Source organism: Oncorhynchus gorbuscha, linkage group LG19 (genome assembly GCF_021184085.1).
Source record: "Oncorhynchus gorbuscha isolate QuinsamMale2020 ecotype Even-year linkage group LG19, OgorEven_v1.0, whole genome shotgun sequence".
Classification (NCBI taxonomy): Eukaryota; Metazoa; Chordata; class Actinopteri; order Salmoniformes; family Salmonidae; genus Oncorhynchus; species Oncorhynchus gorbuscha.
Window position 1 is genome coordinate 73,280,628 of NC_060191.1, and position 21,423 is coordinate 73,302,050.

The 21,423-nt window shown below is 44.0% G+C and overlaps 1 protein-coding gene across 2 annotated transcripts in view; it reads left to right on the forward strand.

Annotated features, from left to right (window-relative positions):
- The window catches only part of LOC124006282 (collagen alpha-1(XXVI) chain-like), a 68,124-nt gene extending 47,260 nt beyond the window's left edge, over nt 1-20,864 (forward strand). For both annotated transcript variants that reach the window (XM_046316202.1, XM_046316203.1), the window contains exons 8-14: nt 105-182; nt 1,279-1,331; nt 10,943-11,005; nt 17,129-17,164; nt 18,429-18,473; nt 19,437-19,527; nt 20,147-20,864. In XM_046316202.1, coding sequence (XP_046172158.1) covers nt 105-182; nt 1,279-1,331; nt 10,943-11,005; nt 17,129-17,164; nt 18,429-18,473; nt 19,437-19,527; nt 20,147-20,331 — 551 coding nt within the window. In that variant the 3' untranslated portion in view covers nt 20,332-20,864. The remainder of the gene's footprint in view (nt 1-104; nt 183-1,278; nt 1,332-10,942; nt 11,006-17,128; nt 17,165-18,428; nt 18,474-19,436; nt 19,528-20,146) is intronic.
- The last annotated feature ends 559 nt before the right edge of the window (nt 20,865-21,423 follow it).

Consider the following 21,423-nt stretch of genomic DNA (forward strand, 5'->3'; position numbering starts at 1 on the left):
AATAGAAATTTAACATCACTGACCGCCTCTGTGGTACAACATTTAAGTCATTTACATTTTACAACTTTGGTAAATACTGTATTTCTTGTTTGTGTTTTAATCAGAGGAAGCACCTCTTACTCCAGCTCTTCCTGAGTTCGTTGCCGGCCCTCCCGGTCCACCTGGTCCCCTTGGACCCCCAGGTACAACTTAATTTCTGTGTGTATCTGTGTCCCTGTGTGTCCCTGCAGGTATGTGTCCCTGCAAGTGTGTGTCCCTCCAGGTGTGTGTCCCTGCAAGTGTGTGTCCCTGCAAGTGTGTGTCCCTGCAAGTGTGTGTCCGTGTGTGTCCCTGCAGGTGTGTGTCCCTGCAAGTGTGTGTCCCTCTAGGTGTGTGTCCCTCTAGGTGAGTGTCCCTGCAAGTGTGTGTCCCTGCAGGTGTGTGTCCCTGTGTGTCCCTGCAGGTGTGTGTCCCTGCAAGTGTGTGTCCCTGCAAGTGTGCGTCCGTGTGTGTCCCTGCAGGTGTGTGTTCCTGCAGGTGTGTGTCCCTGTGTGTCCCTGTGTGTCCCTGCAAATGTGTGTCCCTGTGTGTCCCTGCAGGTGTGTGTTCCTGCAGTGCAGGTGTGTGTCCCTGTGTGTCCCTGTGTGTCCCTGCAAGTGTGTGTCCCTGTGTGTCCCTGCAGGTGTGTGTCCCTGCAAGTGTGTGTCCGTGTGTGTCCCTGCAGGTGTGTGTCCCTGCAAGTGTGTGTCCCTCTAGGTGTGTGTCCCTGCAAGTGTGTGTCCCTCTAGGTGCGTGTCCCTGCAAGTGTGTGTCCCTGCAAGTGTGTGTCCCTGCAGGTGTGTGTCCCTGTGTGTCCCTGCTGGTGTGTGTCCCTGCTGGTGTGTGTCCCCCTGCTGGTGTGTGTCCCTGCAGGTGTGTGTCCCTGCAGGTGTGTGTCCCTGCTGGTGTGTGTCCCCCTGCTGGTGTGTGTCCCTGCAGGTGTGTGTCCCTGCAGGTGTGTGTCCCTGCTGGTGTGTGTCCCTGCAGGTGTGTGTCCCTGCTGGTGTGTGTCCCCCTGCAGGTGTGTGTCCCCCTGCAGGTGTGTGTCTCCCTGCTGGTGTGTGTCCCTGCAGGTGTGTGTCCCCCTGCAGGTGTGTGTCTCCCTGCTGGTGTGTGTCCCTGCAGGTGTGTGTCCCCCTGCAGGTGTGTGTCCCTCCAGGTGTGTGTCCCTCCAGGTGTGTGTTTGTATCAGTGTTTTTCTCTCTAAGAACTACAAGTACCATCAACACGAATACTGGAACTGTTTCTGTGACATCACAGGTCCCCCTGGACCAATCGGGCCAGCAGGAGTTCCAGGTCTCCCAGGGCGAGACGTGAGTACCAAATAGTCTAGTATAATGTCAGAGATGTTACTATGGTCACAGTCAGGTCAACATTACATAGCAGAGATGTTACTATGGTCAAGGTCAACATTACATAGCAGAGATGTTACTATGGTCAAGGTCAACATTACATAGCAGAGATGTTACTATGGTCAAGGTCAACATTACATAGCAGAGATGTTACTATGGTCACGGTCAACATTACATAGCAGAGATGTTACTATGGTCACAGTCAGGTCAACATTACATAGCAGAGATGTTACTATGGTCAAGGTCAACATTACATAGCAGAGATGTTACTATGGTCACGGTCAACATTACATAGCAGAGATATTACTATGGTTACGGTCAGGTCAACATTACATAGCAGAGATGTTACTATGGTCACGGTCAACATTACATAGCAGAGATGTTACTATGGTTACGGTCAGGTCAACATTACATAGCAGAGATGTTACTATGGTCAAGGTCAACATTACATAGCAGAGATGTTACTATGGTCAAGGTCAACATTACATAGCAGAGATGTTACTATGGTCAAGGTCAACATTACATAGCAGAGATGTTACTATGGTCACGGTCAACATTACATAGCAGAGATGTTACTATGGTTACGGTCAGGTCAACATTACATAGCAGAGATGTTACTATGGTCACGGTCAACATTACATAGCAGAGATGTTACTATGGTCACAGTCAGGTCAACATTACATAGCAGAGATGTTACTATGGTTACATTACATAGCAGTGTTACTATGGTCACGTGACATTACATAGCAGAGATGTTACTATGGTTACGGTCAGGTCAACATTACATAGCAGAGATGTTACTATGGTCACGGTCAACATTACATAGCAGAGATGTTACTATGGTTACGGTCAACATTACATAGCAGAGATGTTACTATGGTTACGGTCAACATTACATAGCAGAGATGTTACTATGGTCACGGTCAGGTCAACATTACATAGCAGAGATGTTACTATGGTCACGGTCAACATTACATAGCAGAGATGTTACTATGGTTACGGTCAACATTACATAGCAGAGATGTTACTATGGTTACGGTCAACATTACATAGCAGAGATGTTACTATGGTCAAGGTCAACATTACATAGCAGAGATGTTACTATGGTCAAGGTCAACATTACATAGCAGAGATATTACTATGGTCAAGGTCAACATTACATAGCAGAGATGTTACTATGGTCACGGTCAGGTCAACATTACATAGCAGAGATGTTACTATGGTCAAGGTCAACATTACATAGCAGAGATGTTACTATGGTCAAGGTCAACATTACATAGCAGAGATGTTACTATGGTCAAGGTCAACATTACATAGCAGAGATGTTACTATTGTCAAGGTCAACATTACATAGCAGAGATGTTACTATGGTTACGGTCAGGTCAACATTACATAGCAGAGATGTTACTATGGTCACGGTCAACATTACATAGCAGAGATGTTACTATGGTCACAGTCAGGTCAACATTACATAGCAGAGATGTTACTATGGTTACGGTCAGGGTGACATTACATAGCAGAGATGTTACTATGGTCACGGTCAGGTCAACATTACATAGCAGAGATGTTACTATGGTCACGGTCAACATTACATAGCAGAGATGTTACTATGGTTACGGTCAACATTACATAGCAGAGATGTTACTATGGTTACGGTCAACATTACATAGCAGAGATGTTACTATGGTCACGGTCAGGTCAACATTACATAGCAGAGATGTTACTATGGTCACGGTCAACATTACATAGCAGAGATGTTACTATGGTTACGGTCAACATTACATAGCAGAGATGTTACTATGGTTACGGTCAACATTACATAGCAGAGATGTTACTATGGTCAAGGTCAACATTACATAGCAGAGATGTTACTATGGTCAAGGTCAACATTACATAGCAGAGATATTACTATGGTCAAGGTCAACATTACATAGCAGAGATGTTACTATGGTCACGGTCAGGTCAACATTACATAGCAGAGATGTTACTATGGTCACGGTCAACATTAGGTCAACATTACATAGCAGAGATGTTACTATGGTCAAGGTCAACATTACATAGCAGAGATGTTACTATGGTCAAGGTCAACATTACATAGCAGAGATGTTACTATGGTCAAGGTCAACATTACATAGCAGAGATGTTACTATGGTCACGGTCAGGTCAACATTACATAGCAGAGATGTTACTATGGTCAAGGTCAACATTACATAGCAGAGATGTTACTATGGTCACGGTCAACATTACATAGCAGAGATGTTACTATGGTCAAGGTCAACATTACATAGCAGAGATGTTACACGGTCAACATTACATAGCAGAGATGTTACTATGGTCAAGGTCAACATTACATAGCAGAGATGTTACTATGGTCACGGTCAACATTACATAGCAGAGATGTTACTATGGTCAAGGTCAACATTACATAGCAGAGATGTTACTATGGTTACGGTCAGGTCAACATTACATAGCAGAGATGTTACTATGGTTACGGTCAGGACAACAATACATAGCAGAGATGTTACTATGGTTACGGTCAGGACAACAATACATAGCAGAGATGTTACTATGGTTACGGTCAGGTCAACATTACATAGCAGATATGTTACTATGGTCACGGTCAACATTACATAGCAGAGATGTTACTATGGTCACGGTCAGGTCAACATTACATAGCAGAGATGTTACTATGGTCACGGTCAGGTCAACATTACATAGCAGAGATGTTACTATGGTCACGGTCAACATTACATAGCAGAGATGTTACTATGGTCAAGGTCAACATTACATAGCAGAGATGTTACTATGGTCACGGTCAACATTACATAGCAGAGATGTTACTATGGTTACGGTCAGGTCAACATTACATAGCAGAGATGTTACTATGGTCAAGGTCAACATTACATAGCAGAGATGTTACTATGGTCACAGTCAGGTCAACATTACATAGCAGAGATGTTACTATGGTCACAGTCAACATTACATAGCAGAGATGTTACTATGGTCATGGTCAGGTCAACATTACATAGCAGAGATGTTACTATGGTTACAGTCAGGGTGACATTACATAGCAGAGATGTTACTATGGTCACAGTCAGGTCAACATTACATAGCAGAGATGTTACTATGGTTACGGTCAGGGTGACATTACATAGCAGAGATGTTACTATGGTCACGGTCAGGTCAACATTACATAGCAGAGATGTTACTATGGTCACGGTCAGGTCAACATTACATAGCAGAGATGTTACTATGGTCACGGTCAGGTCAACATTACATAGCAGAGATGTTACTATGGTCAAGGTCAACATTACATAGCAGAGATGTTACTATGGTCAAGGTCAACATTAAATAGCAGAGATGTTACTATGGTCACGGTCAACATTACATAGCAGAGATGTTACTATGGTCAAGGTCAAGGTGACATTACATAGCAGAGATGTTACTATGGTTACGGTCAGGTCAACATTACATAGCAGAGATGTTACTATGGTCAAGGTCAACATTACATAGCAGAGATGTTACTATGGTCACAGTCAAGTCAACATTACATAGTAGAGATGTTACTATGGTCATGGTCAACATTACATGGCAGAGGTGTTACTATGGTCATGGTCAACATTACATAGCAGAGATGTTACTATGGTCACTGTCAGGTCAACATTACATAGCAGAGATGTTACTATGGTCAAGGTCAACATTACATAGCAGAGATGTTACTATGGTTACAGTCAGGTCAACATTACATAGCAGAGATGTTACTATGGTCAAGGTCAACATTACATAGCAGAGATGTTACTATGGTCAAGGTCAACATTAAATAGCAGAGATGTTACTATGGTCACGGTCAACATTACATAGCAGAGATGTTACTATGGGGATGGTCAACATTACAAAGCAGAGATGTTACTATGGTCACGGTCAACATTAAATAGCAGAGATGTTACTATGGTCAAGGTCAACATTACATAGCAGAGATGTTACTATGGTCAAGGTCAACATTACATAGCAGAGATGTTACTATGGTCACGGTCAGGTCAACATTACATAGCAGATATGTTACTATGGTCAAGGTCAAGGTGACATTACATAGCAGAGATGTTACTATGGTTACGGTCAGGTCAACATTACATAGCAGAGATGTTACTATGGTCACGGTCAGGTCAACATTACATAGCAGAGATGTTACTATGGTCACGGTCAGGGTGACATTACATAGCAGAGATGTTACTATGGTCACGGTCAGGTCAACATTACATAGCAGAGATGTTACTATGGTCACGGTCAACATTACATAGCAGAGATATTACTATGGTCAAGGTCAACATTACATAGCAGAGATGTTACTATGGTCAAGGTCAACATTACATAGCAGAGATGTTACTATGGTCACGGTCAGGTCAACATTACATAGCAGAGATGTTACTATGGTCACAGTCAGGTCAACATTACATAGCAGAGATGTTACTATGGTTACGGTCAGGGTGACATTACATAGCAGAGATGTTACTATGGTCACGGTCAGGTCAACATTACATAGCAGAGATGTTACTATGGTCACGGTCAACATTACATAGCAGAGATGTTACTATGGTCACGGTCAGGACAACATTACATAGCAGAGATGTTACTATGGTCAAGGTCAACATTACATAGCAGAGATGTTACTATGGTCACGGTCAACATTACATAGCAGAGATGTTACTATGGTCAAGGTCAACATTACATAGCAGAGATGTTACTATGGTCACGGTCAACATTACATAGCAGAGATGTTACTATGGTCACGGTCAACATTACATAGCAGAGATGTTACTATGGTTACGGTCAGGTCAACATTACATAGCAGAGATGTTACTATGGTCAAGGTCAACATTACATAGCAGAGATGTTACTATGGTCACAGTCAGGTCAACATTACATAGCAGAGATGTTACTATGGTCATGGTCAGGTCAACATTACATAGCAGAGATGTTACTATGGTTACAGTCAGGGTGACATTACATAGCAGAGATGTTACTATGGTCACAGTCAGGTCAACATTACATAGCAGAGATGTTACTATGGTTACGGTCAGGTCAACATTACATAGCAGAGATGTTACTATGGTCACGGTCAGGTCAACATTAAATAGCAGAGATGTTACTATGGTCACGGTCAACATTACATAGCAGAGATGTTACTATGGTCACGGTCAGGTCAACATTAAATAGCAGAGATGTTACTATGGTCACGGTCAACATTACATAGCAGAGATGTTACTATGGTCACAGTCAAGTCAACATTACATAGTAGAGATGTTACTATGGTCATGGTCAACATTACATGGCAGAGGTGTTACTATGGTCATGGTCAACATTACATAGCAGAGATGTTACTATGGTCACTGTCAGGTCAACATTACATAGCAGAGATGTTACTATGGTCAAGGTCAACATTACATAGCAGAGATGTTACTATGGTTACAGTCAGGTCAACATTACATAGCAGAGATGTTACTATGGTCAAGGTCAACATTACATAGCAGAGATGTTACTATGGTCAAGGTCAACATTAAATAGCAGAGATGTTACTATGGTCACGGTCAACATTACATAGCAGAGATGTTACTATGGTCACGGTCAACATTACATAGCAGAGATGTTACTATGGTCACGGTCAACATTACATAGCAGAGATGTTACTATGGTCACGGTCAACATTACATAGCAGAGATGTTACTATGGTCACGGTCAGGTCAACATTACATAGCAGAGATGTTACTATGGTTACGGTCAGGGTGACATTACATAGCAGAGATGTTACTATGGTTACGGTCAGGTCAACATTACATAGCAGAGGTGTTACTATGGTCATGGTCAACATTACATAGCAGAGATGTTACTATGGTCACGGTCAACATTAAATAGCAGAGATGTTACTATGGTCAAGGTCAAGGTGACATTACATAGCAGAGATGTTACTATGGTTACGGTCAGGTCAACATTACATAGCAGAGGTGTTACTATGGTCATGGTCAACATTACATAGCAGAGATGTTACTATGGTCACGGTCAGGTCAACATTACATAGCAGAGATGTTACTATGGTCACGGTCAGGGTGACATTACATAGCAGAGATGTTACTATGGTCACGGTCAGGTCAACATTACATAGCAGAGATGTTACTATGGTCAAGGTCAACATTACATAGCAGAGATGTTACTATGGTCACGGTCAACATTACATAGCAGAGATGTTACTATGGTCACGGTCAACATTACATAGCAGAGATGTTACTATGGTCACGGTCAGGTCAACATTACATAGCAGAGATGTTACTATGGTCACGGTCAGGTCAACATTACATAGCAGAGATGTTACTATGGTTACAGTCAGGTCAACATTACATAGCAGAGATGTTACTATGGTCAAGGTCAACATTACATAGCAGAGATGTTACTATGGTCAAGGTCAACATTAAATAGCAGAGATGTTACTATGGTCACGGTCAACATTACATAGCAGAGATGTTACTATGGTCACGGTCAGGTCAACATTACATAGCAGAGATGTTACTATGGTCACGGTCAGGTCAACATTACATAGCAGAGATGTTACTATGGTCACGGTCAACATTAAATAGCAGAGATGTTACTATGGTCAAGGTCAAGGTGACATTACATAGCAGAGATGTTACTATGGTTACGGTCAGGTCAACATTACATAGCAGAGATGTTACTATGGTCACGGTCAGGTCAACATTACATAGCAGAGATGTTACTATGGTCACGGTCAGGGTGACATTACATAGCAGAGATGTTACTATGGTCACGGTCAGGTCAACATTACATAGCAGAGATGTTACTATGGTCACGGTCAGGGTGACATTACATAGCAGAGATGTTACTATGGTCACGGTCAGGTCAACATTACATAGCAGAGATGTTACTATGGTCAAGGTCAACATTACATAGCAGAGATGTTACTATGGTCAAGGTCAACATTACATAGCAGAGATGTTACTATGGTCAAGGTCAACATTACATAGCAGAGATGTTACTATGGTCAAGGTCAACATTACATAGCAGAGATGTTACTATGGTTACGGTCAGGTCAACATTACATAGCAGAGATGTTACTATGGTCACGGTCAGGTCAACATTACATAGCAGAGATGTTACTATGGTTACGGTCAGGTCAACATTACATAGCAGAGATGTTACTATGGTCAAGGTCAACATTACATAGCAGAGATGTTACTATGGTCAAGGTCAACATTACATAGCAGAGATGTTACTATGGTTACGGTCAACATTAAATAGCAGAGATGTTACTATGGTCACGGTCAACATTAAATAGCAGAGATGTTACTATGGTCAAGGTCAAGGTGACATTACATAGCAGAGATGTTACTATGGTTACGGTCAGGTCAACATTACATAGCAGAGATGTTACTATGGTCACGGTCAGGTCAACATTACATTACAGAGATGTTACTATGGTTACGGTCAGGGTGACATTACATAGCAGAGATGTTACTATGGTCACGGTCAGGTCAACATTACATAGCAGAGATGTTACTATGGTCAAAGTCAGGTCAACATTACATAGCAGAGATGTTACTATGGTCACGGTCAGGTCAACATTACATAGCAGAGATGTTACTATGGTCACAGTCAACATTACATAGCAGAGATGTTACTATGGTCAAGGTCAACATTACATAGCAGAGATGTTACTATGGTCAAGGTCAACATTACATAGCAGAGATGTTACTATGGTCACGGTCAACATTACATAGCAGAGATGTTACTATGGTCACGGTCAACATTACATAGCAGAGATGTTACTATGGTCATGGTCAGGTCAACATTACATAGCAGAGATGTTACTATGGTTACAGTCAGGGTGACATTACATAGCAGAGATGTTACTATGGTTACGGTCAGGGTGACATTACACAGCAGAGATGTTACTATGGTTACGGTCAGGTCAACATTACATAGCAGAGATGTTACTATGGTCAAGGTCAACATTACATAGCAGAGATGTTACTATGGTCATGGTCAGGTCAACATTACATAGCAGAGATGTTACTATGGTTACAGTCAGGGTGACATTACATAGCAGAGATGTTACTATGGTTACGGTCAGGGTGACATTACACAGCAGAGATGTTACTATGGTTACGGTCAGGTCAACATTACATAGCAGAGATGTTACTATGGTCACGGTCAGGTCAACATTACACAGCAGAGATGTTACTATGGTTACGGTCAGGTCAACATTACATAGCAGAGATGTCACTATGGTCACGGTCAGGTCAACATTACATAGCAGAGATGTTACTATGGTTACGGTCAACATTAAATAGCAGAGATGTTACTATGGTCACGGTCAACATTAAATAGCAGAGATGTTACTATGGTCAAGGTCAACATTACATAGCAGAGATGTTACTATGGTCACGGTCAGGTCAACATTACATAGCAGAGATGTTACTATGGTCAAGGTCAACATTACATAGCAGAGATGTTACTATGGTTACGGTCAAGTCAACATTACATAGCAGAGATGTTACTATGGTCAAGGTCAACATTACATAGCAGAGATGTTACTATGGTTACGGTCAGGGTGACATTACACAGCAGAGATGTTACTATGGTTACGGTCAGGTCAACATTACATAGCAGAGATGTTACTATGGTTACGGTCAGGGTGACATTACACAGCAAAGATGTTACTATGGTTACGGTCAGGTCGACATTACATAGCAGAGATGTTACTATGGTCACGGTCAGGTCAACATTACACAGCAGAGATGTTACTATGGTTACGGCTAGGTCAATATTACACAGCAGAGATGTTACTATGGTCACGGTCAGGTCAACATTACAATAGCAGAGATGTTACTATGGTCACGGTCAACATTACATAGCAGAGATGTTACTATGGTCAAAGTCAACATTACATAGCAGAGATGTTACTATGGTTACGGTCAGGTCAACATTACATAGCAGAGATGTTACTATGGTCACGGTCAACATTACATAGCAGAGATGTTACTATGGTCAAAGTCAACATTACATAGCAGAGATGTTACTATGGTCAAGGTCAACATTACATAGCAGAGATGTTACTATGGTCAAGGTCAACATTACATAGCAGAGATGTTACTATGGTCAAGGTCAACATTACATAGCAGAGATGTTACTATGGTCACGGTCAACATTACATAGCAGAGATGTTACTATGGTCACGGTCAGGTCAACATTACATAGCAGAGATGTTACTATGGTCATGGTCAACATTACATAGCAGAGATGTTACTATGGTCAAGGTCAACATTACATAGCAGAGATGTTACTATGGTTACGGTCAGGGTGACATTACATAGCAGAGATGTTACTATGGTCACGGTCAGGTCAACATTACATAGCAGAGATGTTACTATGGTCAAGGTCAACATTACATAGCAGAGATGTTACTATGGTTACGGTCAGGGCAGTGTGAGGGAGATGTTACTATGGTTACGGTCAGGGCAGTGTGAGGGAGATGTCTGATACCTCTTCATGTTTGTGTTTTTCAGGCAGAGGGAGGCCTCCAAGGCACGGCTGGGGACCCAGGGTCTAAAGGAGACACAGGGGAGAGAGTGAGGCAAACATTTTCCCCCTAATGTTCTCATTAGAAAACACTGGACTGCTTTAGAAGGAATTTGTTATGAAAGTGTATTCCAACACTGTCTTTGTTCCATTGTGAACAAGACATCTGTTTTGATCAGGAGGGAGACAGGATCTCCTTTAAAGACTGTTTTGACCAGGGAGACAGGATCTCCTTTAAAGACTGTTTTGACCAGGGAGACAGGATCTCCTTTAAAGACTGTTTTGACCAGGGAGACAGGATCTCTTTTAAAGACTGTTTTGACCAGGGAGACAGGATCTCTTTTAAAGACTGTTTTGACCAGGGAGACAGGATCTCTTTTAAAGACTGTTTTGACCAGGGAGACAGGATCTCCTTTAAAGACTGTTTTGACCAGGGAGACAGGATCTCCTTTAAAGACTGTTTTGACCAGGGAGACAGGATCTCCTTTAAAGACTGTTTTGACCAGGGAGACAGGATCTCTTTTAAAGACTGTTTTGACCAGGGAGACAGGATCTCTTTTAAAGACTGTTTTGACCAGGGAGACAGGATCTCTTTTAAAGACTGTTTTGACCAGGGAGACAGGATCTCTTTTAAAGACTGTTTTGACCAGGGAGACAGGATCTCTTTTAAAGACTGTTTTGACCAGGGAGACAGGATCTCTTTTAAAGACTGTTTTGACCAGGGAGACAGGATCTCTTTTAAAGACTGTTTTGACCAGGGAGACAGGATCTCTTTTAAAGACTGTTTTGACCAGGGAGACAGGATCTCTTTTAAAGACTGTTTTGACCAGGGAGACAGGATCTCTTTTAAAGACTGTTTTAACCAGGGAGACAGGATCTTTTTTAAAGACCTTGTGTTCAAATACTGTCTGCCTCCCAAATGGAGTACACTAATTTTGACCAGGGAACATTTGCGACACATACATACGTCAGACCTCACTGATCACAACAGTAAACTTCTCCTTCAGCCATAATTAATCAGCGTGTGGCCCTGGTTAAACCTCACTGATCACAACAGTAAACTTCTCATTCAGCCATTATTAATCAGTGTGTGACCCTGGTTAGACCTCACTGATCACAACAGTAAACTTCGCATTCAGCCATAATTAATCAACGTGTGGCCCTGGTTAGACCTCACTGATCACAACAGTAAACTTCTCATTCAGCCATAATCAATCAACGTGTGGCCCTGGTTAGACCTCACTGATCACAACAGTAAACTTCTCATTCAGCCATAATTAATCAACGTGTGACCCTGGTTAGACCTGATCACAACAGTAAACTTCGCATTCAGCCATAATTAATCAACGTGTGGCCCTGGTTAGACCTGATCACAACAAGGGGGGAGGTTTCTATGATGACATAGGGATATTGTTTTAAGATGTTCATACCAAGAATCATTTATCTATTTTATTTAGATTTTTTTTAAACCCCTTAAGGTGTCAACAACAACAACAAAAATGATTGGATGAAACATTTGAATTTGTTATTGCTATTAGCCAATAGAAACACATTGAATAACATACCTTACTGCTATTAGCCAATAGAAACACATTGAATAACAGGCCTTACTGCTATTAGCCAATAGAAACACATTGAATAACAGGCCTTACTGCTATTAGCCAATAGAAACACATTGAATAACAGGCCTTACTGCTATTAGCCAATAGAAACACATTGAATAACAGGCCTTACTGCTATTAGCCAATAGAAACACATTGAATAACAGGCCTTACTGCTATTAGCCAATAGAAACACATTGAATAACAGGCCTTACTGCTATTAGCCAATAGAAACACATTGAATAACAGGCCTTACTGCTATTAGCCAATAGAAACACATTGAATAACAGGCCTTACTGCTATTAGCCAATAGAAACACATTGAATAACAGATTGGAACAAAATATAGTCAAAAATAAAATCAAAAGGAAGTTTTTTTCTGAAGTGTCTGTCCTATATTGGATATAAGTATATTGTATACTTCCTTTCTTTTTTAAAAACTGGTACTTAAGGTCCCTTTAAGATTATTTTTGTGAGTATTGTAGGCATCCTAGCAAAATAGAGAACACCATGGTGTTCGTGAGACTCTCATCTTTCAATAGATTGGTCATAATAGTTTTTTAGGCCAAACCGACCGGACAATGCAGATGTTTTCGTGAGAAGACAAATAAAAATTCCTATCATTTTGTGTCTCATGGTCTCATGGACAAACACCGATCTGGCTCTGTCACCATTCAGAGGACGTGGTGGATTGAGATGGAGCCCACGGAGGTGGGAAAAACCAACAGATATCTCTGGCTCTGTCACCATTCAGAGGACGTGGTGGATTGAGATGGAGCCCACGGAGGTGGGAAAAACCAACAGATATCTCTGGCTCCTTCACCATTCAGAGGACGTGGTGGATTGAGATGGAGCCCACGGAGGTGGGAAAAACCAACAGATATCTCTGGCTCTGTCACCATTCAGAGGACGTGGTGGATTGAGATGGAGCCCACGGAGGTGGGAAAAACCAACAGATATCTCTGGCTCTGTCACCATTCAGAGGACGTGGTGGATTGAGATGGAGCCCACGGAGGTGGGAAAAACCAACAGATATCTCTGGCTCTGTCACCATTCAGAGGACGTGGTGGATTGAGATGGAGCCCACGGAGGTGGGAAAAACCAACAGATATCTCTGGCTCTGTCACCATTCAGAGGACGTGGTGGATTGAGATGGAGCCCACGGAGGTGGGAAAAACCAACAGATATCTCTGGCTCCTTCACCATTCAGAGGACGTGGTGGATTGAGATGGAGCCCACGGAGGGAGAAAAACCAACAGATATCTCTGGCTCCTTCACCATTCAGAGGACGTGGTGGATTGAGATGGAGCCCACGGAGGGAGAAAAAGAAAAACAGATATCTCTGGCTCCTTCACCATTCAGAGGACGTGGTGGATTGAGATGGAGCCCACGGAGGTGGGAAAAACCAACAGATATCTCTGGCTCCTTCACCATTCAGAGGACGTGGTGGATTGAGATGGAGCCCACGGAGGGAGAAAAACCAACAGATATCTCTGGCTCCTTCACCATGCAGAGGACGTGGTGGATTGAGATGGAGCCCACGGAGGGACCAACAGATATCTCTGGCTCCTTCACCATTCAGAGGACGTGGTGGATTGAGATGGAGCCCACGGAGGGAGAAAAACCAACAGATATCTCTGGCTCCTTCACCATTCCGAGGACGTGGTGGATTGAGATGGAGCCCACGGAGGTGGGAAAAACCAACAGATATCTCTGGCTCCTTCACCATTCAGAGGACGTGGTGGATTGAGATGGAGCCCACGGAGGTGGGAAAAACCAACAGATATCTCTGGCTCCTTCACCATTCAGAGGACGTGGTGGATTGAGATGGAGCCCACGGAGGGAGAAAAACCAACAGATATCTCTGGCTCTGTCACCATTCAGAGGACGTGGTGGATTGAGATGGAGCCCACGGAGGTGGGAAAAACCAACAGATATCTCTGGCTCCTTCACCATTCAGAGGACGTGGTGGATTGAGATGGAGCCTTACGGAGGTGGGAAAAACCAACAGATATCTCTGGCTCCTTCACCATTCAGAGGACGTGGTGGATTGAGATGGAGCCCACGGAGGGAAAAACCAACAGATATCTCTGGCTCCTTCACCATTCAGAGGACGTGGTGGATTGAGATGGAGCCCACGGAGGAAAAACCAGGATATCTCTGGCTCCTTCACCATTCAGAGGACGTGGTGGATTGAGATGGAGCCCACGGAGGCCAACAGATATCTCTGGCTCCTTCACCATTCAGAGGACGTGGTGGATTGAGATGGAGCCCACGGAGGAGAAAAACCAACAGATATCTCTGGCTCCTTCACCATTCAGAGGACGTGGTGGATTGAGATGGAGCCCACGGAGGGAGAAAAACCAACAGATATCTCTGGCTCCTTCACCATTCAGAGGACGTGGTGGATTGAGATGGAGCCCACGGAGGGAGAAAAACCAACAGATATCTCTGGCTCCTTCACCATTCAGAGGACGTGGTGGATTGAGATGGAGCCCACGGAGGGAGAAAAACCAACAGATATCTCTGGCTCCTTCACCATTCAGAGGACGTGGTGGATTGAGATGGAGACGGAGGAGAAAAAAACAGATATCTCTGGCTCCTTCACCATTCAGAGGACGTGGTGGATTGAGATGGAGCCCACGGAGGAGAAAACCAACAGATATCTCTGGCTCCTTCACCATTCAGAGGACGTGGTGGATTGAGATGGAGCCCACGGAGGAGAAAAACCAACAGATATCTCTGGCTCCTTCACCATTCAGAGGACGTGGTGGATTGAGATGGAGCCCACGGAGGGAGAAAAACCAACAGATATCTCTGGCTCCTTCACCATTCAGAGGACGTGGTGGATTGAGATGGAGCCCACGGAGGTGGGAAAAACCAACAGATATCTCTGGCTCCTTCACCATTCAGAGGACGTGGTGGATTGAGATGGAGCCCACGGAGGGAGAAAAACCAACAGATATCTCTGGCTCCTTCACCATTCAGAGGACGTGGTGGATTGAGATGGAGCCCACGGAGGGAGAAAACCAACAGATATCTCTGGCTCCTTCACCATTCAGAGGACGTGGTGGATTGAGATGGAGCCCACGGAGGGAGAAAAACCAACAGATATCTCTGGCTCCTTCACCATTCAGAGGACGTGGTGGATTGAGATGGAGCCCACGGAGGGAGAAAAACCAACAGATATCTCTGGCTCCTTCACCATTCAGAGGACGTGGTGGATTGAGATGGAGCCCACGGAGGGAGAAAACCAACAGATATCTCTGGCTCCTTCACCATTCAGAGGACGTGGTGGATTGAGATGGAGCCCACGGAGGGAGAAAAACCAACAGATATCTCTGGCTCCTTCACCATTCAGAGGACGTGGTGGATTGAGATGGAGCCCACGGAGGGAGAAAAACCAACAGATATCTCTGGCTCCTTCACCATTCAGAGGACGTGGTGGATTGAGATGGAGCCCACGGAGGGAGAAAAACCAACAGATATCTCTGGCTCCTTCACCATTCAGAGGACGTGGTGGATTGAGATGGAGCCCACGGAGGGAGAAAAACCAACAGATATCTCTGGCTCCTTCACCATTCAGAGGACGTGGTGGATTGAGATGGAGCCCACGGAGGGAGAAAAACCAACAGATATCTCTGGCTCCTTCACCATTCAGAGGACGTGGTGGATTGAGATGGAGCCCACGGAGGGAGAAAAACCAACAGATATCTCTGGCTCCTTCACCATTCAGAGGACGTGGTGGATTGAGATGGAGCCCACGGAGGGAGAAAAACCAACAGATATCTCTGGCTCCTTCACCATTCAGAGGACGTGGTGGATTGAGATGGAGCCCACGGAGGGAGAAAAACCAACAGATATCTCTGGCTCCTTCACCATTCAGAGGACGTGGTGGATTGAGATGGAGCCCACGGAGGGAGAAAAACCAACAGATATCTCTGGCTCCTTCACCATTCAGAGGACGTGGTGGATTGAGATGGAGCCCACGGAGGGAGAAAAAGAAAAACAGATATCTCTCGCTTAAACAGACAGATTTTGATTAATTAGATTTCCCCAGGGTCGCAGAAATTGTAGGCCAACGGTTAATCAGCATATGGCCCTGGTCCGACCTCACAAATCACAACAGAAAAGTTCTCATTCAGCCATAATTAATCAGCCCGTGGCCCTGGTCAGACCTCACTGATCGCAACAATAAAGTTCCAATTCGGCCATGATGTTAAACCTAATCCCCTTCATCTGCTGTTATTAAAGAACAGAGGGTTAACCCGTACATGACCAGGTAGACCCGTCGGTGAGAACAGCAAACAGACCAGTCATTGCGGCCAACCTCAGTGGTGTGCTGATTCTTCCTGTGACACGGCCCTCTAGTTTCTGCTTGCACTGCGAATATTTGATGAGCGATTAGACCGGGATGTTATGAATCTAAAGATGTTTGTTTTTTGGGGGAGGGGGTTTGGGGGTGAGGGGAGTAGGTCCTCTAATCTGTGTTCTCCTCTCTCTCTCTCTCTCTCTCTCTCTCTCTCTCTCTCTCTCTCTCTCTCTCTCTCTCTCTCTCTCTCTCTCTCTCCAGGGACCTCCAGGATTAACAGGGGAGCATGGTCAGCCTGTGAGTATGGATAGGCTGTTCACACAGGCACGCAAATCAAAACGGCAGGGTTTTTATGTTAGCTTTTGGCTGATAAAAAAATTAATAAATGAAAAGTCGATAAATAAAACTGTTGCCGGCCAAAATGACCGGGATTTTAAAAATCCCATTGCAAAATAATGCTTTTTAGTCATTGATGGTAATACCAGTCTATGGAAAGACGTTTTCCCATCATGCCTCATCAGTCTATAGGTTAATTCGTGTAATTTAGTGGAATTAAATTGGCCTGTGTGTAGTCATCATATGTCTTATTTATTCCAACACAACTAGCACAGCACCCAGAGCCTGTTCTGAGAGGGGTTTCTCATGCTGCTCCACGGTCTTTTAGAACCCCATTCTTTTAGAACCCCATTCTTTTAGAACCCCATTCATTGTGTAACAATTCTAAATGCAAATCGGGTGTTAAAAAAAACAGTTTTGGTGCACGATTAAAAAAAAGCTGCTATTGTTTTTTTTTCTCTCAACTGGTAATTGAAGCGGTCCTCCCGTTCACCTTTCACGTGCAGGCAACAGGCTATCAGCCAGTCATCCCACCACTTTACAGTGCGAGCTGGAGGCCGTATGCATTTTGAAAACATACTTAATTGTTTTAAACGTGAATGTTTTATTTCATATTATGAGGCACGTCTTACCTTGCTTCAAAGTAGCCTATAGGCAAAACCCAACCATGGAAAACGTGGAAGCAATTATGTTACTAAGAATCCAAAGGCAACGGGTGAGTTTCAAGTTTCTGCGTGCTCGTTATGATTTTCATATGCGCATTTTCGTGGAAAAGTTGCATTTCAATACATGAGACATGGAAGATAACGGCCTCCAGTAAAGCCGGCATAGTAGGATTCAATCATAGTCCTGTAGTGACGCTTTTCCTGTTTGATGGTTCGTCTGAGGGCATAGCGGGATTGCTTATAAGCGTCCGGATTAGTGTCCTGCTCCTTGAGAGCGGCAGCTCTACCCTTTAGCTCGGTGCGGATGTTGCCTGTAATCCATGGCTTCTGGTTGGGATACAGGACGTGCAGATGAGGATGTGCAAAGTAGAAATACAGGTGTGCAAAAGAGCAGAAAAACAAAACAAATATGGGGATGAGGTTGGTAGTTGGTAGGATGGGCTATTTACAGATGGGCTGTGTACAGCTGCAGCGATCGGGAAGCTGCTCTGACAGCTGATGTTCAGTGATTTTTGAAATCGGTTTTTGTAATGATAAGGAATGTGTCAATGTGTTTACAGGGGCAGTCTGGGCAGAAGGGGGAGCCAGGAGAGGGTTTACCTGAGGTATGCACTGCATTGTGTATTTATGGTTATTTGTCTCTGTCTGTTTCTCAGAGAGGGAACTGAGGGAGTGTCTGTCTCTGTCTGTCTCTGTCTGTTTCTCAGAGAGGGAACTGAGAGAGTGTCTGTCTCTGTCTGTCTCTGTCTGTTTCTCAGAGAGGGAACTGAGGGAGTGTGTCTCTGTCTGTTTCTCAGAGAGGGAACTGAGAGAGTGTCTGTCTCTGTCTGTCTCTGTCTGTTTCTCAGAGAGGGAACTGAGAGAGTGTCTGTCTCTGTCTGTCTCTGTCTGTTTCTCAGAGAGGGAACTGAGAGAGTGTCTGTCTCTGTCTGTCTCTGTCTGTTTCTCAGAGAGGGAACTGAGGGAGTGTGTCTCTGTCTGTTTCTCAGAGAGGGAACTGAGAGAGTGTCTGTCTCTGTCTGTCTCTGTCTGTTTCTCAGAGAGGGAACTGAGAGAGTGTCTGTCTCTGTCTGTCTCTGTCTGTTTCTCAGAGAGGGAACTGAGAGAGTGTCTGTCTCTGTCTGTCTCTGTCTGTTTCTCAGAGAGGGAACTGAGAGAGTGTCTCTCTGTCTGTCTCTGTCTGTCTCTGAGAGGGAACTGAGGGAGTGTCTCTCTGTCTGTCTCTGTCTGTCTCTGAGAGGGAACTGAGGGAGTGTCTGTCTCTGTCTGTCTGAGAGGGAACTGAGGGAGTGTCTCTCTGTCTGTCTCTGTCTGTTTCTCAGAGAGGGAACTGAGAGAGTGTCTGTCTCTGTCTGTCTCTGTCTGTTTCTCAGAGAGGGAACTGAGGGAGTGTCTGTCTCTGTCTGTCTCTCAGGGGGGACTGAGGGAGTGTGTGTCTCTGTCTGTCTCTCAGGGGGGAACTGAGGGAGTGTCTGTCTCTGTCTGTCTCTCAGGGGGGAACTGAGGGAGTGTCTGTCTCTGTGTGTCTCTCAGGGGGAACTGAGGGAATGTCTCTGTGTGTCTCTCAGGGGGGAACTGAGGGAGTGCAGCAGCTGAGGGAAGCTCTCAAGATCCTGGCAGAGAGAGTTCTGATTCTGGAACACATGATTGGCATCCACGGTAAAGTGGGATGGGTTTCTGATTCTGGAACACATGATTGGCATCCACGGTAAAGAGGGAGGGGTTTCTGATTCTGGAACACATGATTGGCATCCACGGTAAAGAGGGAGGGATTTCTGATTCTGGAACACATGATTGGCATCCACGGTAAAGTGGGAGGGATTTCTGATTCTGGAACACATGATTGGCATCCACGGTAAAGTGGGATGGGTTTCTGATTCTGGAACACATGATTGGCATCCACGGTAAAGAGGGAGGGGTTTCTGATTCTGGAACACATGATTGGCATCCACGGTAAAGAGGGAGGGGTTTCTGATTCTGGAACACATGATTGGCATCCACGGTAAAGAGGGAGGGGTTTCTGATTCTGGAACACATGATTGGCATCCACGGTAAAGAGGGAGGAGTTTCTGATTCTGGAACACATGATTGGCATCCACGGTAAAGAGGGAGGGGTTTCTGATTCTGGAACACATGATTGGCATCCACGGTAAAGAGGGAGGGGTTTCTGATTCTGGAACACATGATTGGCATAATAGTATTGATTGGGTCAAGAGGACAGAGTGAGACTCTAATGTTTGTTTTCATGGTTTCTACCATTGTCCTTTTCTGTATGCAGAGAGTCCAGTGGAGTCTGGCTCTGGACTGGAGAGCCAACCAGATTCCTTCTCATTTCCCGCCATGAGGACCAGGAAGGCCGAGTTCACCATCAAGACAGGACGACATCAGCCTCTCCAACTCTCCTCCAATCCTCAAGGAAACAATCTCCCTATAGTGGTCAGACTGAGACGAGGTCTTTTTTAAGACACCGATGAATTTGATTTTCTTTTTTTTTTAGGGGGTAGATCAGCTTTAATATTGCAGATAGATTGCACCTTCCATGTATTGTTTTTTATAAATATATATACAGGGCATTTGGAAAGTATTCAGACCACCTGACTTTTTCCACATTTTGTTACGTTACAGCCTTATTCTAAATTTTTTAAATGTTTCCCCCTCATTAATCTACACACAATATCTCGTAATGACAACACGAAAACAGGCTTTTAAAAATGTTTGCAAATGTATTACAAATAAAAACTATCACACAGGAAATAAAATAAATATTATAAAACTCCTTGCACACAGAACACCCAGCTGGTGATGGTGATACTGTATAACTGAGTAGAACAATCCTTCTACACCAGACTGATAACATTACCTGCATCCTTCATTCATTTACATAAGTATTCAGACCCTTTACTCAGTACTTTCTTGAAGCACCTTTGGCAGCGATTACATCCTCCAGTCTTCTTGGGTATGAAGCTGCAAGCTTGGCACACCTGTATTTGAGGAGTTTCTCCCACTCTTCTCTGAAGATCCTCTCAAGCTCTGTCAGGCTGGATGGGGAGCTTTGCTGCAAAAAAAAGAGGTTGGGAATCAAGTATGATGCCAAGGTACTTAAAATCAGATACCAGCTTGGAGGTCCTTCTGTAGCTCAGTTGGTAGAGCATGGTGCTTGTAACGCCAGGGTAGTGGGTTCGATCCCCGGGACCACCCATACGTAGAATGTATGCACACATGACTAAGTCGCTTTGGATAAAAGCGTCTGCTAAATGACATATATATTATTATTATTATATTATAACCAATTTGGTTGTAATCCAGAGAGGCTAGAAAAAGTATCTAGATCCTCTATGAGGCTGTGAATGGATCCACATGGTGGATTTAATAGAAAACATGAATCATCAGAGTACAATGACAACCCTGTAATATTATTGGTGGATCTGATTTTAACAGCATTTCAATGGCGAATAATAAATAGATATGCCGACAGTGGACAACCTTGTCTTATTCCTCTTGACAGTTTAACACTTTCTATGATGTAGCCATGATTTACTATTTTACACCTGGGGA